This window comes from Physcomitrium patens, chromosome 3 (assembly GCF_059467195.1).
Source record: "Physcomitrium patens ecotype Gransden chromosome 3, ASM5946719v1, whole genome shotgun sequence".
Lineage (NCBI taxonomy): Eukaryota > Viridiplantae > Streptophyta > Bryopsida > Funariales > Funariaceae > Physcomitrium > Physcomitrium patens.
The window spans coordinates 11,074,214-11,089,317 of NC_143412.1; the positions used below are offsets into that span (position 1 = coordinate 11,074,214).

Genomic DNA, 15,104 nt, shown 5'->3' on the forward strand with positions numbered 1-15,104 from the left:
TTTTTTGAACTTTTTTTTTTTGGGAACACATATAAAATTTTAACACTCATCTAGGAAACACATATCGAGGGTGGACTCCACGCACTTGATGAACAGGGGTGAACATGGTAATTCATTCATCCACATCGTTTCCACACCTGGCTTTTTCCCGAGGGAATCCTCCCTGCTAAACGCCCCTGCATTCACGCACATATGGATGGATGAAAACATTACAGTGGGATGTACGAATGTATGATGAACGAAAAGCATCCATCCATCCGAGGAGCTAGGTCCCTGCAGAGAGACAGTTGAGGTTTAACGCAAAGGATTCAGCTGGATAAGGCTTCGTCGAATTCCCAATTTCCTAAACCCAAACCCCTGATTCAACATCGCAGGAAGGCAGCACTTGTGTGCTTTGTGCCCATCGCCGCAATCTCCAGTTTCTTCCTCCAAACTGGCTTCATTGGTACCTCAACAAATTCCCAGAGCTTGAGTAGAATTGTTAAGTGTTGAGTTGCTGTGTTTGTGTAGTGAGCCTGTCGACTAGAGCGTGCGTTCTGATCTCATGTGGGTTTTGTTTGCTGCACTACTTCCTTTGTTAATCGGTGATTCGTCGTGCGAAATGTGGTTTCACTGATGTATTGGTGTTGTGGTGAGTTTAGGAACTAGAAGAAGGTTGCAATTGGGTGTGGTTGTGAGGAGGTTGTGTGAGTGACGGTGTGAGTGAAGGAGTTGGGTGCAATGTATTCATCTGCTGCAGCACAGCACCTGCTGTCTCAATCGTCGTTTCTGCATTTGCTTCCCTCGTCTTCAGCCAAGGTTCTTGCCTCCACGGTTCCTGCCACTTTGAAGCGCCCTCCAAGCGAGAATACGCTCACGCATTCAGTTTCTCTTTTCTTTTCCCCTCGAAGGGTGGTGGGTGTGGCATTTAGAGCCAAGTTGCCACCTCTGCGTGCCTTAGGTTACAGCGACCAAGGTGAAAACGACGACGATGTGTATGTGAGGAGCTTCAAGCCTCAAATGGGAGAGAGGAGAAGGTTTGACGATGGTAGAGACCAGACGTTTTCGAGGGATTCAGGGGAAGGCGAGGTTGCAGGCAGGTCGTACCAGAGAGCCTCAACAAGTGGTGCTGGCGACCGGTCAGATTTTGGAACGGTTTCTAACGACGACAGAAGGTCATTTCCTCAAGGCAGGGGCGGTCGAAGCGGCCGAGGTGGTCGAGGGATTAGAGGAGGTCGAGGAACCGGTCGATATGACAGAGTAGCTTCCAAAGACACTTATTCAAGAGACGAAGGACGCGAGTGGGACGAAAATGGAGGCTTCCGTCCTGAGGGAAGAGGAGAATTCAGAGACGCGGCTACAGGTGGACGAAGTGCTGGAAGAGATTCTGGACGAGGAAGAGGATCAGCTCCACGCGGTAGTGTATTAGACCTTTGTATAGAATTTGTTATCGGTTTGTAAAAGGGAATTGAAAACTTTATTACTCGCTTGAAAGCATTAAATTCCATCATGTAGATAGTGATTAAATGCCCTTATTAATGCATTCAGTTGTTACTGCAAGACAGAAGCTACTTTTAGGGCATCTTTGGTATGGTGTGGAATTCTGCTAAAGATATTCCTCATGATGTTATTTTTTTTCCGCTCAGCATTACTTCGATGATTAGTTTTTGCAGTGACTTTCCGTATCTTACTGTTATTGCTCATATCAGGGAGAACATGGGCTCGAAGAAATGCTCTCAGAAGCGACAGGCCTAGGAACACACTAGTACTGGACGAAGCCACTGGGGAGATGGTTGAGTATAAGCATCCAGACTGGAAAGAAGACCCTAAAGCTGCAAGAAAGGCGAAGAGGGAGCCAGCCGTAGCCCCACAAGTTCACTTTGACTCTCCTATGAGCAAGCAGCCACACGTTGCCATTCTTGGAGGTGGGATGTCAGGACTTGTATGTGCTCTTACTCTTGAAGAACTCGGGATTCGTTCTACCGTATTCGACACTGTAAGCCTTCTTTAACCATCACATTTTGACTTGTTCACCTTAGGAAATGTGTTCTTAATTCACTCTTGTATAGTATTCCGTGCTTGGGCTGTTTTCAACGTACTGACCGGGATGATTGTTTACTGATAATACCTAGTTGCTCTTTGACTAATAGTCTGTACATGGCACTTTCAAGTCTCCGCACACACTCTTGCGTCTTTTCTCTATCAGGTTTTCAACTTACGATCTGTATGTGATATGTAGGGTAAGCATGGCCTGGGTGGTCGCATGGCAACTCGAGATATCCACACCAAGGACGGACTTTCTTTAACTTTTGACCATGCGGCTCAGTACTTTACTGTCTCGGATCCGAAGTTTCGTAAACTTGTGGATAGATGGATCGATGAAGGTGCTGTTAAGGAATGGAAAGGAGTTGTTGGAAAGTTGCAGGCTGGTGGAAAGTATTCTGATTTGGCGGATGATGTGCCACGTTATGTCGGAACGTATGGAATGCGGCCACTCGCCGATCATATGGTCTCACGAGTGAGTTATCAACCGACTCAGAATAAGCTAATTAGCTTGTGGATTCACAATTTAGTGTCGCATGTGATGAAATCGAGGATATGGTCCTACAGGACTTTGTTAACATGTATGTATTTTTACGTAGTGTTCAATTGCGAACACCTGTCTCCAATCATGCAAGGAGCTCTTAACTTTTATTATCTTTTCACAAACTTTCGGTGGCACCGTACGTGCAAATTTCTGACAGGGCCGACTTATTGAAGTGAAAAGGCCGGTGTGGATCAGCAACATGGATGCTAAGGGCCCTCTGTGGCATCTAAACGAGAATGGGAAACCTCACGGCGAATTCGATGCAGTCGTAATTGCTCATAATGGTAAGGTTTTTCTTCCACTACGATCCAGTTTTTAGTAGCTTTCTTCTTAGTTCTGTTTCTTATCAATTTGAACTCTGGATTTCCTGTATCGCACGTGTATCTCAAGGAGGTGCTTATTTTTGTGGATATGAGGTATTTGAGGTATTTGTGATTTGTGTTTTTGAATCTGTAAATATGGCAGGAAAATGTGCAAATCGTCTGCTTGCGCCATCAGGGGCACCTGAAGTATTTAAGCAGATGAAGGTATAATTTAAACCTATTATTCACACACACACACACACATATATATATATATATATATATATATATATATATATGTATGTATGTATGTATGTATGTATGTATGTATAAAGTTACATTCAGAGAGGTGTAATGTATGTTGCTTTTAGTAACATTTTTTAGTTTCATGTTTCATTCATCGTATCTGCGTAGGTTTTTGTTATCTATATAAAATAACTACTTTCTGGAGTTAATCCTTATGTTGATTTTGTGCACTACTCTGGACATTAGAGGCTGGAATTGAGTTCAATCTGGGCCTTGTTGGCTGCTTTCGAGGAGCCACTACCTCTTCCAGAAGGACTTGAGAGCAGCCGTCTGGACGGTGCCTTCATTGAAGGAGTGAATGCTGTGTCGTGGATGGCGAACAACAGTTACAAGCTTAAAAAGGATGGCCCTCACTGTTGGACCTTCTTCAGCACTGCTGCGTTCGGTAAAAGGAATAAGGTTCCGCAGGTGAGACAACATTTTGGAATACATCAATTCATGAAATTACAGTGTACTTTGTGGTTTGTAAGTCATGATTTCATTCACCAAAGTCTTCTGGATTTGCTGATTACATGCATTATGGATTTTGAAGCAAATTTATAAGATATGTTCTAATAAATCTTTACCACGCAGGAAAGCATTCCAGCAGTTAGAGCAGAGAGGGTGCGGAAGGAGATGCTTCAAGGAGTGGGAACTGCTCTTGGTTTAGCCGAGGGAGCCATGCCGACTCCAATTTTCACCAAAGTTCAACTTTGGTATGCAAGGCTTTACCTTTTGCTTTTGTAACAATTAAATACGACTGTTCGTTCTGTTAGTGACATGTGTTTCTTTACTCCACGTTCAAATGTTTGTTGATGCACTATGATTTTGTAGGGGAGCCGGTTTACCAACAAATACTCCAGGCGTTCCTTGTATTTTTGATCCCGTTGCACGAGTCGGCATCTGTGGAGACTGGCTTTTAGGATCCAGCTTAGAGGCAGCAGCACTGAGCGGCATGGCACTTGCTGAACATGTAAGCTTCTTATTCCACAAATTCGAACTACCTTACTGTTAAGTAAATTCATAAGGCTTCTATGTAATATTGACTTCCATGGAAGCTCCTTTGAACAACCCGAAAAGGGTTCGTGATCTTCAAGAATCGTCAGAATGGGAGGGGCATACTGATTCCAGAAATAGATGGGTCAGTATCGACAGGAAATTGTCAGATCTTTTGTCTCATTTTTATCTCCGGGGTTCAGAGGCTATTCTTCCATTATTTTTCTTTTTTGACTAATTCTATCTTAAATGGATTGACTTGCCAAGTACTTAATCATTTTCTCCAAACGTGCTACATGCAGATTGCGGATTTCCGAGATAGAGGTGAACTAAACCCTGAAGAGTTCAGTATTGGACTACAAAAAGGCTTCTCAAATGTCGAAGGTCAAGATATAGGACAGTTTCCTGGGTCCACAGGACTCGAGACAAAAATGTCTCAGCAGCTTGTTGGGTCCACTCATTAATACGCTTAAAATAGTTCATTGTTACATTCATGGTAATCTCAGCTACTAAACCGAATCGAAATGCATTTTCCTAGACCTCCAAATTCCTTGTTGAGTAGAGATTAATCTCAAGCTAGTTAGCACACATGTTCAGTTAACAGCAATTGTATTTTCTGCAGCTTTACCTGGACTCTGTAACCGTCATGCAAAATTCGCTTTAAGCACTCTCCTTCCTGTACTAGTTTCTCGTTTGGTTTGAATTTAGGGAGCATCTGTCCGAACTTAACGTGAGATCAGGTAGTGTCGATAGCGAGAATAAGAATATTTGATCTGAAATTTAGCCAATTAAGGAACGATTTTAAGTACCCTTGAGTGTGAAGGCCAAGGGTGCTGCCGATTCTTGAGTACAAGAGAAAGTGGTCTAAAGTAAGATTATGTAGCCAAACACTATCCAATATACGTTTGTATATGTATATTTATAGATGCACCGTTTTACGATCAAATGCTAGATCAATAAACTTAGATAGTAGAACGCTGTATGCAACTCCCACGGAATCCAAAAAGGTGAGAAAACGATGTCCTACACATTTCAATGTATTGTGCATCTATCTATCATGAATGGGGGCTCAGCATGTGGACCCCATCAAACTTTTTGGTGAGTGCTGTAAATTGAAGTATATTGCTTTCAGTTTAACCTTATTGAGCACAGGAGCTGTGAGTACTTTATGATTGATGAGATGGAAGTGGAGTAAATAATACAGTGTCGTGACAGATTCCGTGGACATCTAACCTTAAAAGGATGTCTAACCTTGCCTTAAATAAAGAGATGCAACTTTTATAAAGTATGGTGAAGAAATGTTGCCAAAGAGTGGAGAAGAGAGTACTTGGTGATACAAGCAAGCTACATAAATTCCAAAGTGCGGATTCTAATATCATTGAACAGAACGCACGTTTCAGAGAGATTACAAACACAAGCGACCACTTGCAGGACTTGCATGTCGGAATTACCGTTACCGTACACGTATTTTTGGCATGCACACTATCCTATCAGAGATTTACAATGATCCAACGGCCCTAGCTTCTACAAAAACCCTATAAATACAGTATCTTACTGATTGTTTCTTACCGGGAGTTTTCACAACAGACATGCAGTGATCAATCATACAAGAAAGTCCAACAAGAGGTAAATGCGAAAATAACAGAACTGATGAACTAAATTCAGTGTACTGCAAGTGAAATTAGGAGAAAATAACTAAAGTTCAGTCCAAGATGACATATGATAATTAGAAAACAAAAAAAATCAACACCAATAAAATTCAGTGATATTTACTGCTTGAAAGTTAACGAAATTCTGCTTGATTGTTGTCTCTGAAGTGTTAGCCAGATCTTACAGCAAGCCGTAAGCAGCGTATTCATACTGCGACTATACTAGCAGGCTGCAACTGAGATCAGAGAGCCCTAAATTGCTAGCACGTAGAAACAAGAACACTGTTAAACAAGGACATCAATCACACCCTCACCAGTCTGCACCAAAACTGGAGAGACCTATCTAGCTATAAAAAATCTACAATGGATGCAACTGCAGCCTCAACCACATCCCGCTCCATACTTGAATCCACAAACCTTCAAAACCGACAAGAAGTTCCAAGTCTCTGGACCTGATTCTTGCTCTTAAACTTTACCTCGGCAAAAGCTTCAGGTAGGAGCTCCTGGAAGCCCTCCAAGAAAAGAGACCATTCCTTCTCACTCATATCTGCCAAAATAAGAGGCCCATGGATGAGGTCATTCGCATTTTTAGTACAACGCACGTTTTGTGCCACATTCATCGCTGCATACCCACGAAGGCCGATTGTATGTGGCTTTTCGATTTGAGTATGAGAACGAAACTTTCCAATTTTCAGAGAGGTGGATCTCGATGGCACTGACATGCGAGACAAAGAATAAGATTGATTGTCATTAGATGGCGAGGAAAAAGAATTGTCCGGTGGAATACCCAGAGGTGAGGGCCGAATCGGAGAAATTTCCAGAGCGCGAAAGTTTGATAGACCGATTTGCGAACTCAACTCGAAGCGCGGAGACCATGAAGGGGAGCTTGACAATGGTGACATAGATCTGCACCCATTAGCAGGTGAAGAGGAGTTGGGACTTCTGTGAATATCAGGAAGCTTCAGAGCAGGCACTTCAACATGGTCGTCCATGTCAAACTGGAAATCGTCTGAGAAATCCTCTGCTAGATTGAAGCCGTCAAAATCATCACTTTCTGGACTAGATGATAAAAGCTCCATCCTCGCTAGCTCGCAAACATTTTCAAGTTCACTAGCTTCCTCGCCACAGAGCTCTCTAGTCATCATGCCACCGATTTCTGAGAGAGTCAACCCTGCTTCTGCTGCCAGCTTCAGGAATATAGTACACAGCACCAACATGCGTAAACAAGCCTCTCGCATTGTAGGAAGCTCTTTCCGCAGCAAACTGCAGTCTTTGGCAGGGTCTAGCTTTTCTATATAATCCAATTCTTCCTTTGAGAAGGGAATAGAGGCCTGTGGCCAATGAAGCCATTCGAAGTATAGATCCTCAAGGGTTTCCGGAAGGCAAAGGCCATGATCAATAGGAATAAGATCCACCGCCTCCTCAAACAAACTTCCATTTTCAACATTCATTTTTTTCACTAATATATTGCCTGCATGTCGGTCGGTGTTGAACAAACGGACATCAAGTATTCCTATACGATGTACAGAAGAAACAGTAAATCGGGAAGGGCCATAGTCACTTGCGTCGAAGTCATGTCTTATAAACTGCTGAAACGACGCTAATTTGGCACTGCCTGGTTGTGAATGTCCAGCACCTGCATACTCTGCATTAACATTAAATATAGGGTGAGTTGCGTTCACCAGAGCTGTCACCGGCACCTTGGCGAAATGGTCATGATCTAATAGGTAAGCGGCCACTTCCCTCAAGCCAGTCTCTCCCACTCGAATTGAGGGCTTTGGACCAGGTTGCCCTAATGCTCTGCCGACATACCCTTTTGGGTTATTACGTGCAAAAGGCTCCTCATCAGTGGGTTTTACAATTGCTACGTTTTCTCCCATGCAGTTTCGAAAATAGTATGCTCCACCCATACCCCCGGTTGCTAGGACGGGTTGCACCCCGGCTTCGACGCCTTTAGCTGCTTCTCGCACAAGCCGCTTGATCTTGGTAGAGTGTTTTGAACCACCCACGATCTCGAACACACTGTTTTGATGGACATCTCTGCTTCTGGGTGACAAACACGGAGTTGAGGAGCTCCGGGATATTTTCTTCCTGAGTAAAACAGGAGCATCGCTGCTTATTGCACTTAAATCCTTATCAAGAACATGGTCGCCAAAAACCAAAGTACTTTGCTCTGTAGGGATGTTAAATGCAGCCTGCACTTTTTTCTTCACAGATTCTATCTTGTCATCCCTGTCTAGTTCAATGCCAAGAACGTCTCCTGCATTTCATCAAATCAGACGTCATTTCCAAGTTGTACCTTTCTAGCGTTTGTTCTTCAACACCAAATGAGACTTGGTGAACTTCACGTCAGGTATCATGAGATAGAACAATTCAAAGATCAAGTCTACAAGTGTAACACACGATGATATCCTAATTTCTACTAGAGGTGCATCACATGCAGCCTTGAGTACATGCCAAGCTGATGACATTTAAACCAACGTGGACATTGGCCAAGCATGTCATACTAACAATATTTTCGTTCACCTGAGTAAGCTTGCACAAAAATTCGTCGCCCTCCTGCTTGACGGCATGCATTTGAATGAAAACCGTTTCTGCCCACACTATGGCCATTAACTGTATCTGGAACTGTCAGAGGTTTCCGAACTTGCACTGGGCCTTGTGCATTGGGAGGCATGCCTGAACCAACCACAAGAATATCATCATTTAAGTTGAAAATCATCCCTGCTGTCTTCTTACAAGAATATCTTTGGTTCATAGGACGATGAACATATTCGAAAAGTGAGCAGGACTTAACAAAGCCGATTATGAACATTGTTCCATCTAAAGATGCTAGAAATAACTCATGTACATAGCGGCTGAAGCAGCTGACATTATCAAGGAATCAGATTAAATTAGTGCACAAGAAGCATGAGCTTGTATACATGATTGGTAACGCTTCACACTAAACTATATAAGCACAATACAAGATACAAGGATGATAAGTTGTGCCAAAAAATGTTTACAGAATGACATGTAGAAGACTGAATTTCGAAATAAACAGCTTCTTACCTACAACTATTGCTTGCACATTTACTAGCACATGAAATTATAACTAAGAGATTGGAGTTTCCATCACAGGGGCCCACGGGTTGGCAGGGATGCAGGACAATCACTGGTGCACAAAAACAAGTGAAGCGAAGGTGCTGCGATCCTGTTTACCTGAACCTTATGCAGAGCGCAAACTGCTCCTTTTGGAGTGTGAGTACTCTTCTTGGAAAGGGCAATGACAGTGGCTTCGTCCAATACGTAACCATCCAATGACAGAGCTGCAATTTGCCGTCCCAGGCTACAGAATGAGCAATTACTTCCTTTTCTCTTGCAGATCTACAAATCGCCTAAACTAGGACCACTAATTACCAGCTTAATTACCATTACACGAAACCGTCCGTCACTGTGTAGAAGACGGCGCGGCCAGAGATTGAATTTTTTTTACAGAGTAGGTTCTGAAAAACCAAAGAACCACAGCAAGAGTTGATTACCAGGCCTACGCAAGGCTGGTGCTAGAAGGATATTCCTCTTACTACCAGTGCGTAAGAGCTATTGGCAATTTCTAAACATGTGGTGCGATCCTTGAAAAAAGTGATGATACCGATGCAATGCGCTCACTCAAACTTCGATCAAAAACCACTTCATGCTTCATCGCCCGAAAATGGACCGCTGGCAAGGCTAGAAGCACCCGAGCTCCAAAATCGAAAAACCACTCACGGAGCCCTGTGTGTGACCCGTGATCAACTTTTCAGCTACATTTGCAAAGCTTGCGCTGTAAGTTCTGAAGCTAACATACCATCCCCCAGTCCCAAGCTTTGTCAAACCGTGACCACCACTTCAGAAACCCATTCCCCTCTGCAAAGTACAATTCCCGTCCCTCTCAAACTAGTCGAGAAAATTCCGCCACTTGACGACAGCTGTCGCTCGCAGGCTAAAGCCTAGCTTCAGCGAACTCCACCAATCCTACAGTATAATTACAGAGGAAACCCTAACCTAACAGATCATCAGCCAGCAGAAATGGCTCCCTCACAACACAGCCGTCATGAAACAGGAAACGATCTTCAACAACCCGCACATACTACACAAGCCTTCAAACTCACAATGCCAGCACAAAGCGGTCAATTCCAACAGCCACACCCTGCTGCCGCTCAACAATTTCGAAAAGTGAGGGCACACAAATTGGCCGGCGAAGGGGTTTAGGCCAGCAGAGCAGCAGCCACTGACCCGAGACACACAATGCAAAATGGCACAACACTCCGAATACCCTTCACTACACGCTCACGACAAGCCAAGAACTCAAACACGCACCGATCTGCATACACACCGCGAGGGGCGACACTAAATTTCACACGCCACTATCACTACACGCCACGGAGACTCAAATTTCTCACAAATTCTGCCAGGGGGGAAAAGACAAGTCAGTCAACTCGCTGCTACAGACGCATGCCGAACATGGCAAAGCAGAGCCCAATGCAGCGGTGCTAACTGACTCCTCCTACAAGCATCCACAGAAAGAACGCCGGATGCTGAGACTCTCAAAAGAATGTCCACTCTCTCCTCCTCGCTTGGCCAAGCTCCCTCCCACAGCATCCATCCGAGCTCTCTCTGCACAATCGCTACGTCGACAAGTGCACCGCGCGACTCACTGGAAGGAAAAGGGAGGCTCCCGAAACCTAGAATCTTGGATGGGAAACGTTCCGGGAACAGAACTGGCTCTACATAAAGTGCACCTTCTAGAAACGGAGTCGACATGGAACAACAGGAGCCCTCGTCCTAGTTTACAATGGATGAACAAATTTCCACGTCCGCCTCGTTGGTTTGCCATGTCAGCTGTGAGTGGGATCATATAAATCTGAGGTGGCGGACAAAATTGTCTGAGGTGGCGCGGTCGTGGGGTTCAGAAGCTCATCCTCTCTGAGTCCAAAGTTTCTTGGTGTGGATTGATTCTTAGCGTCGCGAGTAATCGCAGCGGATGGTGGAGATGGTGGGTGTTTCAGTTTGATGATGATGCAGTGGCTGGCTGGCTGGCTGTGGGTCACAACGAGTGCTGGGCTGCGGAGCTCATTCTTCTGAGGGTCGATTGATGGATGGAGGTTTCCGTGGGTGCTTCGAGTGTTGGCAAGATGCAGGGAGGTTTGGTGGTCTCCTCTGCTGCGCAGGTACATTTTTTGAAGCTTTGAGTGTGGGTTTGAGTGGATTGTGTGCTGGATTCTTCGCAATGGGTGTTGGTTGTCACCTTGAATTTTTTTGGTTCCTGATAATTTCGAATGCTTTTGGAGTTTCTGCGATTCTTTCACTGCTGGGTGAATAATGTAGTCTATTGTTGTGGCAGTTGTTTTTTCTGTGTGGGTTTATGCTGGTTCGGCTCTAGCTCATGGTGGAGATTTTTGAAGTCTTTCAGTTTGTGTTGACGTTTATCCTTCTTGAACTGTCGGATTGGTGTTGGTCGCTGGAGAATGTCGAGTTCGTGTGCAAGTGTGAGAAGCTGTTGGTGTTTCATAATTTTAGAAGAGCGCTGTGTTAAGAATTCTCACGATTGAATTTGTGCATCTCACAGACGCAAGTGCAATCTACCGCTAGCCGATTCGCTCTAGTCTCTTCCGCACCACGGTCCAATCTTGCCTCTTCCAATTCACCCTCGCTCGCGTTTTTACGACTTCCCTCTGAGCGCTCGTTACGCAGGGCGAGGTCCTGGAGTGCTTCGGCTCCTCAACGACGGCCCCTTCAGGTGGTGTGCGGTGGTCTGGGTGATTTCATAGGGGGAGATTTGCTGGGCCTCGACCTTGACCAATGGGTCGGTGATGTTGAGAAGTATGGCTCAATTGCTGTGTATGCTCCTGCTGAGGGCGGCTATGAAGGTCGTTACAGCACTCGTTTGAAAAGCGAAGGATACCATTTCATGAATATCTCGGCGCGCGGCTTGGGTGACCCTGAGGCTTACCTCACCAAAGTGCATGGCGTGCGACCTGTAAGAAGTTCTACATCTTTGACGATTCTGAGAAAGGCATTTTAGCTCCTCACACGTTTATTAATCTTAATTTTACGAGTGGTTTGAGAACGGATTGAGAATGGATTGCATGGTACCAGGGTTGCATTCGAGGCCTAACGAGTTATCTTACTACATCGAGCATTGAGGGCCTTGATACGAGGACACCTTAAATTTCGTTTTACTCTTGGGTTGTAGTTTTGGTGAAGCATTGTGGAAGGCGGGAGTCAATATGGAGCATTTTTAGAACATGAAATGTAAAGAACGGATGATAGAATGATATTATGATTCCTGGCACATTGAACTACGCTAGATCGAAATCTCCCCAGGGATGTGGAAATGCGATACCTTAAGTCAGGCGATGCTTAGAATACACACTCTAACAACTCGGAGAAGTTTTATGTCTCCGGTGACGTATCTTTTGGCAATTAGTACCGTTTTTCATTTTGGAGAATCAGGCCAAATTTGCATCTCGGTCACATTAATAACAAAAGGGGTCATGGGAAGGTGATGACGACGAGTGCATAAATAATTTATTTTAACATCTTGATCACATTGATAACAAAAGGGGTCATGGGAAGGTGATGACGATGAGTGCATAAATAATTTATTTTAGCACTTCGAACTGTAGAGTTGCTAGCAAAACAACGAGGATCTTCAAGAATGGAGACTTTTAGTTAACAGAAAATAAAACCGGTTCTATGCAGGCCCATCTTGGGAAGCAAACCATCGCGCGCTGGTATTTTCCACCGGAGGTCGACTACCGGCTCTCTCTTCTTCCTAAGAATTGCAAGGGCCTCGTTCTTTGGGTTTTGGAGGCTAAGGTGAGGAATAGCATCCTTTTTATTTTTGTGTGTGTGGTTGTGTTTTGGACTTATTTTATCACATTGCGATGATCCACCCGAAGAATTTCGTGACTCTACGTAAAATCTAAGCTTTACTTGAAGAGGTGCTGCTGTGAGTTACTTTTTCAAACCACTTTTTTTAGTTCATTATGTTATTAACATAAACATGTCGGCAGGTTCTATCGAAGTCAGAGTTGCAGTTTCTTGCACTGCTCCCGGCAATTCGTCCGAATGTGAAGGTTATTGCAGAATGTGGGACCTGGTAAGGAACTCATTACAATGAACTTATAATGACTAAAGGGTATTAGCAGAGTTGCTAATGTTGAGATGCGCACACATTAGGTTTGAGTTTTACTTATGCTCCTCAGACAGCTCGTGTGGAGATTGTGATAATCTTTAAGTATTCTCCCAGCATTCCAATTTTGTTTCTTATGTGATAGTGGTCTTCTTCTGCAATTGTAGTAAACTTTTTATTGCATCTGTGTGAATTGGATGTAAACTATAGCTGATAGTGATGGTAACAAATATTATATTGTTATTATTCACGAAGGTCAAACTTGAACTATAAATACGTTTTGATTTAGAATTTCTACGCTGAAATAGTTGAATTTCTATTACAATGCCATAGCACGTGTGACTCACTCATCGTTTCAAGAGAATCAACATGGCAAGCGACACTGTGAAGACAGTACTTGAGTGTCCCCTTTCTCATGGAATAAACCCCATTGCTCATTTTTTAGGGCTGCTTGTTCAAACGGCTCATTCAATCAATCCGATTCTTTTTTTATTGCAATTCGATTCTCACATAATCGTTTTGATTCTCTTTTCAGGAGGTCTTTCAAATGGAGACCACTGAAGGACGCGGCAGGTCTTCCAGCCCCTCAGGAAGCGAACGCGGATGCTTCAACTTGATTTGTCGAACAAGCATTGTACTATTTGCCACCAGTTATTTACCATGAATATTACCTCCTGAGCGCACTTTCTAGGTTACCCTTTTCGGGATTTGCATTATTCTGATTCAATTGCGTATTGTGAACATCATGCATCTATCTTGCTAATTTACAGGTCTTTCCGTGGAGATTCATGTTAATTGAGAGGTTCCTTTGAAAATTAGAGTTGCAAAGATGTGTCTTTCCGTGACGTAGTCTCTAGAAAACGTGTACGGTTTGTATTGACTTCATTTCATGTTGACCAGGTTACGACGAGTGGGATAGCGCAGAAACATTCTTAGAAAATTCCTTGAAACTAAGATAAACAGATGTCGCGGCCTTCATGGTCGTCCAGAATATTTTGCAGTGATTATTGATTAAATTGTCCATGATCTTGATTATGTCTTAAATATTTCATTACTAATCCAAATGTGCATACTCCTATCAGCACCATAGCCCGTGATTCATGTTGGACGTTGCATCATAATACTTTGATTCATGAGACTGGGTTTATGGGCCCTCCGTTACAGGCCAGTATTGAAATATTCAGTCCTCGGAATTCGGTGAGTGATGTCACGTGGACGAGATGCCCCAGTAATCTACTAGAGCACAATATGCTTGACTTTTTCCGCAAATGTCCTGGATAAAGTTGCTCTGCAATTCCATTTCAAAGTTAGTGATGCAACTTGCATAAAATCGCATTCGGCCTCAATTAGAACTTAGCAGCTGGACCTAAATATCAGGTACCGAAAGCAGATTACATTGCATGATTCCAGTAATGCCATTAGGTTTGATCATTGGGTTTTCACATGAGTTATTAGGATGAAGCTCCAAGACGATTAACCTTCTCCCTAATAGAACCATAATCTGAAATCTGTATTTAGGTCTCCGTTAATGTTCTATATGCTGAATTTAGATTCTCAAAACTAGTTTTATGTGCTCAAAAGTACACCGAAGAATATTTTTCACATGTTTGTATAACTGTTTTTTTTAGTACTTTGCGAATCTCACACTCTGTGTATCTCATTCCCAGATCGAGTAATTTGTTGAGAGTGGTGGATGCTTGCAACTTTAGCAACTTTGGAGTATGGGTTGACATCACAGAAACATGACCTCAGAATTCATGAGGTTAGGTGCCAGTGCCCAGTACAGTTGGAGGATTTTGTAATGAGCCTACAAGGACCTAGATAGTACCAGAAAAAGAACATGCCATGTGGCCCCTGTCTGAGTCTATCCAAGTCAATGGTGACTGATATTTTACAAAGCAGCTGAAAGTTTGATATTGCCCTTGCGGGAGGGCCCATCTTCAACGCCAGTGCCCCTCTGTCTCAAACAGATGTCCAGATGTTCGCTTTGCAGATAAAATAAACAACGTTTCCAAGGAAAACGCAACTAATCGTTTTCGACCAGTAAGCACATAATCAACATGAGATCAAAGCCTTGGGAGCGAATACATTAACCATGATTTGGGTGGTTCTCTCTTGAATGGTATTGTACACATCCAAGAGCCGCCGGG

At 43.6% G+C, this 15,104-nt stretch overlaps 3 protein-coding genes across 5 annotated transcripts; 2 read left to right on the forward strand and 1 right to left on the reverse strand.

The window, feature by feature from the left end:
• Positions 1–311: 311 nt before the first annotated feature.
• Positions 312–4,830, forward strand: LOC112279939 (uncharacterized). Its single transcript, XM_024514746.3, has 10 exons — positions 312–445; positions 642–1,396; positions 1,689–1,975; positions 2,219–2,497; positions 2,724–2,850; positions 3,032–3,093; positions 3,361–3,582; positions 3,748–3,869; positions 3,988–4,126; positions 4,452–4,830. The coding sequence occupies exons 2-10, from the start codon at positions 721–723 to the stop codon at positions 4,611–4,613; spliced, it is 2,076 nt and encodes a 691-aa protein (XP_024370514.1). The 5' UTR covers positions 312–445; positions 642–720; the 3' UTR covers positions 4,614–4,830.
• A 1,062-nt stretch (positions 4,831–5,892) lies between these two features.
• Positions 5,893–10,506, reverse strand: LOC112279940 (phosphatidylinositol 4-kinase gamma 6). 2 transcript variants are annotated; one of them, XM_024514749.3, is made up of 4 exons: positions 9,000–10,463; positions 8,325–8,477; positions 6,586–8,058; positions 5,893–6,345 (listed from the first exon to the last, which is right to left on the reverse strand). In XM_024514749.3, exons 2-4 carry the CDS (start codon positions 8,473–8,475, stop codon positions 6,218–6,220), a joined length of 1,752 nt encoding a protein of 583 aa, XP_024370517.1. In that variant the 5' UTR covers positions 8,476–8,477; positions 9,000–10,463; the 3' UTR covers positions 5,893–6,217. The 2 variants fall into 2 exon arrangements, with proteins under 2 accessions (XP_024370517.1, XP_024370515.1); XM_024514747.3 differs by having other exon boundaries at positions 5,893–8,058; positions 9,000–10,506.
• Positions 10,507–10,912: 406 nt separating this feature from the next.
• On the forward strand, positions 10,913–14,035 carry LOC112279941 (NAD(P)H-quinone oxidoreductase subunit N, chloroplastic). Of its 2 annotated transcripts, XM_024514751.3 has the most exons (6): positions 10,913–10,987; positions 11,386–11,796; positions 12,522–12,638; positions 12,836–12,921; positions 13,490–13,588; positions 13,855–14,035. In XM_024514751.3, exons 1-5 carry the CDS (start codon positions 10,916–10,918, stop codon positions 13,569–13,571), a joined length of 768 nt encoding a protein of 255 aa, XP_024370519.1. In that variant the 5' UTR covers positions 10,913–10,915; the 3' UTR covers positions 13,572–13,588; positions 13,855–14,035. The 2 variants fall into 2 exon arrangements, with proteins under 2 accessions (XP_024370519.1, XP_024370518.1); XM_024514750.3 differs by lacking the exon at positions 13,855–14,035 and having other exon boundaries at positions 13,490–13,649.
• Positions 14,036–15,104: the final 1,069 nt, after the last annotated feature.

What these genes read in the sequence shown, in the direction of transcription:
- LOC112279939 (XM_024514746.3), top strand. Translation starts at nt 721, where the DNA reads ATGTATTCATCTGCTGCAGCACAGCACCTGCTGTCTCAATCGTCGTTT. An exon ending in AAAGGAATAAGGTTCCGCAG is followed by an intron (nt 3,583 to 3,747) that starts GTGAGACAACAT and finishes TTTACCACGCAG; the next exon opens with GAAAGCATTCCAGCAGTTAG. An exon ending in GCATGGCACTTGCTGAACAT is followed by an intron (nt 4,127 to 4,451) that starts GTAAGCTTCTTA and finishes TGCTACATGCAG; the next exon opens with ATTGCGGATTTCCGAGATAG.
- LOC112279941 (XM_024514751.3), top strand. Translation starts at nt 10,916, where the DNA reads ATGGAGGTTTCCGTGGGTGCTTCGAGTGTTGGCAAGATGCAGGGAGGT. An exon ending in AAGTGCATGGCGTGCGACCT is followed by an intron (nt 11,797 to 12,521) that starts GTAAGAAGTTCT and finishes GGTTCTATGCAG; the next exon opens with GCCCATCTTGGGAAGCAAAC. An exon ending in ATTGCAGAATGTGGGACCTG is followed by an intron (nt 12,922 to 13,489) that starts GTAAGGAACTCA and finishes TTCTCTTTTCAG; the next exon opens with GAGGTCTTTCAAATGGAGAC.
- LOC112279940 (XM_024514747.3), bottom strand. Translation starts at nt 8,475, where the DNA reads ATGCCTCCCAATGCACAAGGCCCAGTGCAAGTTCGGAAACCTCTGACA. An exon ending in TTTTGTGCAAGCTTACTCAG is followed by an intron (nt 8,059 to 8,324) that starts GTGAACGAAAAT and finishes GATGAAATGCAG; the next exon opens with GAGACGTTCTTGGCATTGAA.